General features: G+C 39.8%; 1 protein-coding gene across 1 annotated transcript in view; it reads right to left on the bottom strand.

Moving 5' to 3' along the window:
• Positions 1-3776: 3776 nt before the first annotated feature.
• Positions 3777-10943, bottom strand: part of TMC2 (transmembrane channel like 2) — a 56597-nt gene continuing 49430 nt past the window's right edge. The window contains exons 18-19 of the mRNA XM_027847855.1: positions 10248-10365; positions 3777-4003 (exon numbers count right to left, since the gene is read on the bottom strand). Coding sequence (XP_027703656.1) covers positions 3777-4003; positions 10248-10365 — 345 coding nt within the window. The remainder of the gene's footprint in view (positions 4004-10247; positions 10366-10943) is intronic.

Here is a 10943-nt window from a genome sequence, read left to right as displayed (position 1 = left end):
TTTTCCCTCTGTACCATGCTTCAGAAGTTCTTTGGGCGTATGTAGGATTTTATTCCAGTCATGCTTACCTGGCTTTTCCTTAAAGCTTTTTCTGAGCTTCATTGACCTGGAAAACTCTTGCTGCTGCCATGATTTTCCATGGCAGTGGCTGACTTTTAAGTGGTAGCAAACAAAAATTGAGGTGTCAGTTTTGGGGTGGAGGACATCTTCCCAGTGCCCCTCATATTTCATTGCATAGGTGCCTACCTACTCTAACTAGGTAAAGCCATTCCTAGACCCACATTAGATTGCAAGTTTCTTGAAGGCAGGGTCTGTGTCTTAATTCACTTTCATATCCTCAGTGCTTTGTGTAGTATCTCATACAGGGCAAGGACTTGGTGAACATCTGTTGAATGTTCATCTTAAACAGTGGCCACCGAACCTTCTATGGAAAAATGCTCACACCTGGCCATCCTAGAGGTGCCATTTAGCCAGACCTATTAATGTGTTTTTGATGTAGTGCAGTGGAAAATATTTTATGTGGAGAACCTAGGTTTGAATCTTAGCTCTGCTGTTCATTCCCTGAGTGATCTTGGGCAAATCACTTGCTCTCCAAGAGCCCCAGCTGGGCTGTAAAATGGGGGTCCTGGACTGGATAACCCTCAATGTTCCTTTCAGGTCTAAATCTGTGGTCCTGTGATAGTGAATGTATAATCAAAGGCAGTAGCAGAGGGACATGGAAATGGGGAGAGAAGGCATTTTATTGAACAGAGTACTGCTAGTCTCATACCACCACTGAGCTTTTTATTCTTTAGCCTCAGGAGAAATAGGAGATGGATTTAATCTTTCCTGCAAATGCCAGAAGAAATTTTTTTTAAATGGTTTTTGACGTCAGTTCACAAAATGGTTCTTATTATCACCCCTAGGATTATTTATTTATTTCTTAAAAAAAGAGGCACTGATATAATACTCTGACAGGCAGCCTGGCAAATTGATATAAATTTAACCTTCAGGCTATAGGACAGTGAGTGGCTAATGGATTTGAAAATTCCCTACAATGGAAAGAATTATATTTTTTGTTTAACAAACAGAGTGAATACAGGGGAGAAGGGATGTGCGTCTGTAACTTCTGTGATTATTTTTGTGCTTCTGTCTTTCTGTTCTTACATGTGTCACTCTTAGCTATATGACCTTGGGTAAGTCACTTGACTTCTGTGGGCCTGTTTCCCTTCTGTAGAATTAAGAAATTTTGGACTAGATTATCTCTAAAGTCCCTAGTTAGTAAGGGATGTGATGCTGGACATATCACTCCATCTCTCTCATCTAATTAATTTCATCTAATCTATCTCTCCATCTTCTCATCTAATAACAACATCTATAATAGCATTTATATAGTGCCTACTATGTTTTAGACATGGTGCTCAATGCTTTATAAGTTCTTTATCAATTGATTCTCTCAACAAACCTGTGAGATAGGTGTTGTTATTATCCCCTTTTTAGAGATGAGAAAACTGAGGCAAATGGAGGTTGTGACTTGTCCAGAGTCACACAGTAAGTGTCTGAAGCCAGATTTGAGCTCAGGTGTCCCTGACTCCAGGCCTAATGGTCTATCTATTGTATCGCCCAGCTCCCTGTAAAATGAGAAAACAGGGCTGGAGGATCTCTAAGGGCATTTCCAGTTCTAAATGTGTAATTTTATGATCCTATGAGTAGATGAATTAAAAAATTCCTGTTAGTGCTAGCATTTTGTGATCTATGATTCCTTTAGTCTATGATTCTGTGGTCCCTTTGTTCCACAGGGATGTAATTTTCTGATTCGATGATTCTCTGATTTTCTGTGATTCTAGGCCTGGACCTTTTAGCTATGTGACCTTGGCTCATCACATTCCCACTTTGGCCTTAGATCACACAATTCCACATGTCTGTGATTTTATGTTTCTGTGGTTCCTGTGGTCCATCCCTTACTTGCTCTCTGGACTTCAGTTTCTTCACGTGAAAAGTAAGGTGAAGGTTGGGCTAGCCCAAAAACTCTGTGAGTCTATATGATTTTATGAAGTCAAATGACTTCTGTCCATTCTGCAGGAAGGAATATCTGTCTTTTTCATCTTAGTCAAGCATTGGCCAAACCAAAGTCTTCAAAAAACCAAAATCAGGTGGAAAAGCCCATGATTCTGTAATGCTAGGGATCATATCCCAGCTGTATCCCTTACTGACCATGAAACTTGGACAAATCAATGTTTTCTATTCACCTTTTATTATGGTAGCTTACATTTATAAAGTATATATAAAATTACAAAGGGATATATAGATATGTGTACATGTATATATAGGAATGGGTGGATATATACATATGTATATATTTTTTCTTACTACTTTTTCATGAGAACATTGTGGTAGTGGAGAGACTCACTCAAGGTCACACGGGTAGTGAGGAAATGAGCTGTGATTTGAACCCAGAGCTCTTTACTTCAATTTGAGGGCTGTTTCCACTCCACAACGTTGTCTCTATAGTCCAAGATTCTTTCATCCCACAGTTCCATGGTTCTTTGGTTCTGCGGTGGTAGTCCCAGACTGGGGCTCATTGACCGTCAGAACCTTGGTAAGTCAGTCACTCTGACTTTCTCTGTCTTTGTTCCCTTCTCTGTAGAGTGAGGGGGTTGGGCTAAGGTCCCCTCCAGTTCTGACATTCTGTGCCAACATTTTCCTGATGCTGGGTGGTTGCTCCTTCCTTCCCCGCCATGGTGATGCTACTTCATCTTTCTCCCTGTCTCTTTCACCCCGTGTAATATGAGAACTAACCCCACCCAACACTAACATCCTGTGTTTTTGTGATTCTATGGATGCAGGTTGGAGAGGACCTACTTTAGAGCATGTGGTGATGCCCAGTTAGATATTGATGGGGTTTCCAGAGGTTGGTCTGTGAACTGGCCTGTGAGATGGCACAGAGTCAGAGCTGAAGAAGGAGAGCAGAGAGCTAGTCCTATGCCCCATGCAATCTGGGTGCTTCAGGTTAAAACTGGGATGGGTACTTGATGTCCCTGAGATATCAGTGCTGATGCTGGACCCTTTCTCTCCTCTCCTAGACCACTACCCCCAGCACTTCTTCCCCCAAAACTGAGGCTATTGTAATCTCCTCAGATAAAATATAAGATCTTCAAAATCAGGGATTATTATTATTATTATTATTATTTTTAGTTTTTTTTTTTATCCCAAGCACTGAGCACAGTGCCTGGCACATAGTAGGAACTTAGTAAATGCTGACTAATTGATTGGTTGATTGATGGAGGAGATAGGGTGGGGTGATATCTGTGTTGGTGAAGGCAGACCCTTTGGACTCCTTTTCCTCTACCTCTGGTCACAGGAGGATGTGTTATATAGCAGAAGTTTGTCCCCTCCATGAGCACACACACCAAGAATGGCCAGTCTCAGGCCTGCTCCCATTTCCCAAGGATGGGAATCTCCAGAAATCCTAGAGGTATGAGCAATCACTTTAAACCTAGAGCAGCTGAACCTAAAGGAGCAAAGAAGCAGACACATGGGAAGGGCCAGAGGTGGGGGGTGGGTGTGGGAGGGAAGGCACTGTGGCTGTGTTTTAAAATGAAACTGAATCATTGTCCCTCAGCATTTCATACTTTGCTGCAACCTGGACTAGAGAATAACAAGACAAACACATTGTAAAAAAATGGGAAGTGCTCAGTCTAATGGGAGGATTATACGTGGAGGAGGTGTTGGGAGGACGCAGGTAGGAGGGACGCGAACTTAGAACCGCTGTTCTCCACTCTAGCTCTCCCTCTTGGTCACTGTCCTGGGTTCCCCTTTCCCCTTCCAGGTGATGACCTCGGTGGCTGGAGTTGGGACTGAGTCTTTCCAGGTGGGGCTACTCCAGACCTTGGACCAGGGGGTTTGGTTACTGCCAGGCACAGGCTAGCTGGTAGCATCATTCCTCTGCCAGAGCTAATATTCTTGGTGTCACCCTCCTCTTTCTTCTTAGGGTGGTTTTGATGATCGGATTTTGACTTGTTTCCTCGAGACAAAAAAATTTAATGGGAGAGAAGAGAAATAAATAAAAGGATTAAATAACATAAGAATCAGTGCATCATTCCCCCCACCTTTTTTATTTTCACTCCCTCCTCACACTAAAATAACACGCTGGTGAAGTTGTTCACTCCTAGATCTGTTTAATGAAATAAAGCTCAACACACTCCCCTGGATACACTTTGCATGCTACATACATGCTACATACATTTTCAACTCCCATTCATACTTTTTTATCCATATTCATCCCTTCTCATAAATCCTCCACAGCGGTGCCCACCCCAACTGCTCTAGGCTTCCCCCTGTATCTCTTGATATCATAGAGATGCCAGGGAATTCTACATTGTCTATTGTTTATCACATGCTCTCATTACATGACTGGTTCATCTCCTGGTCCTTGAGTCCTTTTCTCTGGTCCTATGATCCATATGCTTTATGCTGCTTCTTCTGCCCAGTTCTTGTTTGGCCTACACATCTACCACAAAAATTAAAAATTGACATTCCATAATTCTTTCAAGTTTGTCAAGCATGTTAAATACGTTATCTCATTTGAACTGGAAAAATATTGACCCAAAGAGATGGACCTTTGTTTTAGGAAAAAGCTTGGGGCTTATTAAAAGCAATTGTTCATGTATAATTCAACCTGCTCTTCTCCTTTTCTTTACTTATGACCCTGCTTCACTGTCCTTCCACAATGCCTAAGAGCTATGCACAGACCCAGCTCTATGGGTTATCCATCCAACTGTATATTACAATCTGGAAAATAGACATTTCACATTCACTTAGCTTTTCCTGTGTGGGTAGTCAGGCTGAACCCTTGAGTCATTATGGATCTCATTTAAGAGTGTTCTAGAGCTTAATACTATCAGCCCAATGTTAGCAGCAAAAAGGAACATTAAGATGATCTCACTATCTATAGGGAATGATTGTTTAATTTGGACTCTATGCTAGCTATCCTCCAAGACAGTGGCAGACATCTTCAGTGAACATTCTACTCCTCATCCTATGCCTTGATTGATATTAATGATCAGAGGTTTGTCAAGCAAACATCTTTGTTGTTTCATCTTTCAAAGAATCTTGTATGATTTTGTATGGTGCAGCGGACACCTTGTTGAAGGAAATAATTTTTGCCTGAAGCAGCATTTGCTTTATCACATCGAGTACATTTTTGGTAGTCAGCAAGTAGCAAGCACAGTGAATCTTATATCTTCTGCACCTTTCAGTCAATTCAGGAACTTGTAAAGATGCGGCCTTCTGTGGAGTATTATAGGGTCGAACAAACAAACAAACAAAAAAGAAAATCATAGGGTCATAGATGTAGAATTGAAAGGGACATGAAAGGCCAAGTAGCTCAATTCCTTCATTCTACAGCTAAGTCTTAGTTAAAATCCTACTTTCTGCAGGAAGCCTTTCCCAATCCCCTTATTTTTAGTACCTTCTCTCTATTAAAATTATCTTTTATTTGTCTCACGTATAGTTTGTTTGTACGTAATTATTTGTACATTGTCTCCCCCCATTAGACTGTGAGCTCCTTGAGGGCAGTGACTGTCTTTTGCCTTTCTTTGTATCCCCAATGTTTAGTGTGGTGTCCAGCACACAGTAGGTGCTTAATAAATATTTGTTGACTGATTTTTTTACAAATGAGGAACTGAGGTTTGGAACAGTTAAATGCCTTGCCCATATTATAAGTGGCAGAACTAGATTTTAAACTGAGGTCCTCTGACTCCAAATCAAGCACTCTTTCCATTAAAATGTAATTTTTTTTCTCCCAATCACTCAGAATCTTTTCCTATTTTGACTACTGGGAGGACCAATCAACACCCTCAAATTTATATTGCTGCCTGTGTATGGCTGTCCCAGTATAGTTGTGTTTCTCATTTTTGATTACTTTAATGCTATCTCTATTTCCACTTAGAGTAAATAACATGAATCATGATGTGAAGAGATTGAATATGTGGTTCCACTGTCATTGATGGAAAAGAATAATTTGTTATAGAAATTCTGATGAATCTTTTACATTTTTTCATCTGTTGTCCTTCCAGACTTATCCTTAAATGCTCTTAGGGTCATCTGAGACTAATTGGGTCTCACCCCCAGCTTTCTATACAATTGTTTTTCCCTCCACTACTTTTCACCATTTTATGAGGCAACTGCCTCATATACTACTCATAATATTCCAACATTTTCCTTCTTAAGATTTTACAAATGAGTTAATATCTCAAACTGGTGTTGCCCTTACTTGCCATAGTTCTCTATTTGGCAGGGAAATTAAGTGTCTGATTACAGAGTCTCTATGCTCTTTTGGGTTTGTAGAAGTGATTGATTAACACAGATTAAGCTTTCTTAGAAAATAATAATTTTCTGTGTTGACTTCTTTTATCCATTTCCCATTTTTCAGTATTTACAAATAGTTTAAATAAATTTAAATGAACTTGTTTAAATAAGTCAGATTGATGTTTTAATTACACATCATGCCTCTTTTTCTCATTTTTGTTCTAATTTGGTATTGATTTTGATCCTTGTTCTAATAAGTTGGTAGTCTGACTACATAAGACAGCTGATGCAGAAATGACTCTTACATTGGTAACCAGCTTTTGTGTGTTAGATTACAATTAATTTCACCTTTGTTATGTCAGTTGGTGCTTGCCACCTAGGCAACTCCAATTTTTTACATAGAGAAGATCTGAGAGCCTTTTCAATTTTTATTCCTGAACCATATTATCAACATATTTTTCACTTTCCTCCCTTCTGCCCATCTTTAGAGCCATTGAGTAGTAAGTATAGATTGATTAATTTTGAGGAGCATATTGACTTCTTCATTGAATTGCTCTATTTCTTTATCCTTTGCAATAGATGTTATCACAAAAGCTGCAATTATCTTTATGATGATCTTTGTGCAAATGCTTATCAAGCACCATAACATGAGATGACTAAGAGTCTGTGAAATGATGTGTCTGTTGTCTTTGAGTGCATGATGAAACCAACTCCACCAATTCCTTTATTTGCTTATTTTGGGAAAATCTATGAGTCCTCTTTACATTTCGGTGCAAGTTCTTTTTGTCTTGTATTTCATTTGTGGCAAAGATGTTGAGACTAATATGCTTAATTTTTTTTTCATTATTATGTCTGCGTTTTGTAGGAAGTCTTTCCTAGTACCTCCAGCTGCTAATGCCTCCCCCTTCTAAGGTTACTTTCTATCTGATCTCTGTATGTATCTATTTATGTACATGCTATTTCCTCTATTAAAATGCAAGCTTCTTGAGGGCAGGGTCTATTTTTGTTTTGTCTTTGTATTCCAGTTCCTAGCACATAGTAATTTCTTAATAAAGATTGTTGAGTGATGGATTGGTCACTGGATAAGGATGTAACAGTGGAAGTGCCAACAGTAAGTTAATCACAGTCTCAAAGTTGTGATTCTTGGCATTGTCTGCCATCTTAGATCTTTGACAGTACTCCAGAAGGAATGAACGCCATTTTGTATTTTTCTTTTTTCCCTGGGTTGCCATGGCCAGTAGGGAAAGTAAGAGAAAATAAATTATTGCAATGTGTTTGTTTCATACTTGATACAAATGGAATAGGTGGAATCAGCCAATCAGCTTCCCAAAGCTCTGACCTCTCTCTTCATCTGTGCTTTGTTCAGAGGCTATATGCAGAGCCCACTCTGATTTCAACTTAAAGATGGTCCTGGGAATATTAGGATGAGCCCTTTATCCAAGTGTCCATGCACCTGAAAAGCCCATCTCCACTGAGCTGTTTTTTTCCTTTGTTTTGATGTGTATGGTATTAAAGAGGCTTTGGGAGTAGACAGGGTTAAAGCCATAATACCATGAAATGAATGGCATAGGTGCTTATTATGTTTTCTTGGAATTATGATAACATTTAGCATTCCAGGTAAACATATTCCAGCCTTGAGACTATGTTTAGAAATTAGGATAATTTCTGGGAAAGCAGAGCTGGAAGACACCCTGATTTATCCATATAAAGAAGGTAGTCATTCATACTTAAAAAAAATCAGCCTGCTATCCCTTACAGGGTTTACAATAGCTAGTGAAATGACTGGAACTAACCTCTATTTCTTCCCAGCTGGCACAGATTTGAATTAGCTGTAGATGAGAAGCAGTGGGGTCATTTGTCCTGAGGTGGCAGGAGAAGAGATTATTTCAGATTGATGTTGCCTACCTCTTCTCTCCTCTGGTCCTTCCAATCACCACCCTATTGATTTTCATGAGGTTGGGCTATTTTCCTTCATATTCGCTCCTGACCTGCCTAAGAATTATTAAACAATTGGTAACATTGTTTCCAAAAGAGCTGGCTGCTCGTCAAAGCAAGCATGACTGGTTGGTGTTTGGAGGTGGTGGAGAGTCCTGTGATGCCTTGGGATGATCAGGTATGTCCTCATGAGTTTCAATTACCACAGCAGATGTTGTCTTATCAATTGAGTATTGATGTCTGGACCTAATTGAGTTGGCAATCTCTCATAGATTGTAATAATAATTGGCTACCAAGCCATGTTTTGATCTTGTAAATTTCCAGGCTCCTCCTTCTCCCCTCATTGAAATGTGAATGACTGTTGAAAAGGTTCTATTTCTCCTTCCCAAGTGCTTCCTCTTCAAGGATCTGAAGGCAAAAGGGTGCTCTCACAGAGCAAGCAAAAGCAGTCCTTGAATATGCAGGCTTTAAGCTCACTACCTTTCCTACCTGAGCTTATAGTCTATTACACTTTAGCCAAACTGGGACACTAGTGGTTCCTGGAATTGAACATTCCAACTTCCACTTCCCTGAATTTATACAAACCATCCATCATACTTGTAAGGTACTCTTTCATCAGTTTCACCTCTTAGACTTCTTATTTTTTTTTCAAGGCTAAACTCAGCTTTGGTGCCACCATCTTCATAAAAATTTTCTGATCCCCTCAAGTTGTTAGTACTCTTTCCCTCCTCATATAACCTAGTATTTGCTTATCTGTGTGTGTGCGTGTTATATTTGCCCAGTAGAATGTCAGCTCCTTGAGATTAACAACTCTCTTCCTTTTTTGTCTTTGTGGTCCAAAGTGCTGTGCCTGGTGTGTAGTAGACATTTCAAAGATGTTTGTTGAGCTGAACTATTATTTTTTCAAAGGAGAAAGAAAAGTGAGGAAAAAAAGCACCTGGTTTTCATCTGCTTCTCTTCCTTTAGCATGAAAATAAAACAAAACAAAGAAAACCCCCTATGGAAGCTCTCCAAAGCCTCACTTTAGCTCCCCTATTGCCCCAGACCCCACAATCCTATTCTGTTCCCATGGAATGGAGGAATCATCTTTAGAGATCCCTGGAAACTCTTGAGCTGATTTCTCCAAAACCAATACATAAGGAAGGAGCTCGCTTTGCATGGTACATTTGAAGGGAGCTTTTAAAGACACCTGTGAATACTTTCTTCTTTCAACAGAGTCTGGAGTGCTTTGCTGGTTAAAGGGAATAAATAAATCAGGTTGTCTGTATTGAGATATATGGGTAGTTGAGAACGTGAGAGGAGAGAGGGATGTGGAACAGGAGGGAATGCGGGAGGAGTAATAATAATATCTGGCATTTCTGCAAAGTTTTACCATCTACAAAGCAGTTTGTGAACATCATGTCCTTGGGGCCTCACGACAATCCATTGAGGAAGAACTACTGAGATTATTATCTACATTTTGGAGACAGGAAAACAGCCTCCGAAAAGCTGAGTAACTTGCCCCTGGTCACACAAATTCTTGTGTCGGAGACAATATTGACTCTAAATCTGCCACTTTTTCCCTGATACAGCCGGGTCCTAATCAGTGTGAATATGTGGGTGCATTATTGGAATTCGCACGGCGTATGTCCAGTGAGTTGGAACTGCTCACCATATTTTTCATGATTATAACTTTGAATAGTTTGAATACTGTTGGCTACTTCGTGGAATTAATTATTTGCACTAATCAGGACCTAGTTATACAATACTAAAGTTTCAGGGCGTTGGGAGATCCTACATTCCCAAATGTGGTAACTCAAAGACAAGAAGAAATGTCTTAGGAGGAGGTGAAAAAACATCTAAATGCTTAAGTATTTACACTCTTTCTACATCTTAGCCATCTCCCTCATAAGAATATATCACTTTCCTAGCCCCACCCAGTAACACCCAGAGACTTTAATAAATAGGTGTCTCCACCCTCCATCCACTCCAGGTCTGAATGGAGTCAGAATTGAAAGGGAGGGTGGGATTCTAGTATTGCTTACCTTCTTCAGTGGTTTGGAGCTGGCTCATATTCTTGAAGTTGTTTGCGAATGTGTCCTGTAAGCTTTTCACGGCTGCGTTGGCTTTGATGCTTTTGCTGGTCTTCTCAGCTTCTCGGAGCTACAGGAATGATGACGACGACAACAGCAGCAGCACCAGCAACACCAATGGTGGTATTTTAGATGGTATTTTACAGTTTACGCGTTGCTTTACAAATATTATGTTATTTTAACTTACAACAACCCTGAGAGTTGGGTGTTAACATTATCCTCATTTAAAGATGTGGGAAACTGAGTCAAAAAAAGGCAAAATGACTTGCTCAGAGAAGATCTGATCTCGGATCTTTTTGCTTCTAGGTCCAGGACTCTATCCCCACTGTGTCACCTAGCTGCCTCATTAGTGACCTCTGTGATACAAATGGGGGGATGGGGCACAGACAATTGGGAGTAGGCGGGGGATGGTGAGATCCTGAAGAGCAGGAAACATGGTTTTATTTCTTTGATAACTCATTTGAAATATTCTTAAGTTATTGATGCTATGGATGGCTGTTATATACTGCTTAATAAAGGGAGGGCAGAAAACTACTTCATGATCGAAAGTTTTAGTTAGAAGTGAGGGGAAGCTCATAGTAGGCACTTAATAAATGTTTATTAATTGATATTACATATATATATAAACAAACACATATATGTAAACTC

The sequence above is a fragment of the Vombatus ursinus genome, unplaced genomic scaffold, assembly GCF_900497805.2.
Source record: "Vombatus ursinus unplaced genomic scaffold, bare-nosed wombat genome assembly UNPS02005459.1, whole genome shotgun sequence".
Taxonomy (NCBI): domain Eukaryota; kingdom Metazoa; phylum Chordata; class Mammalia; order Diprotodontia; family Vombatidae; genus Vombatus; species Vombatus ursinus.
This window is presented reverse-complemented; position numbering and strand designations above follow the sequence as displayed.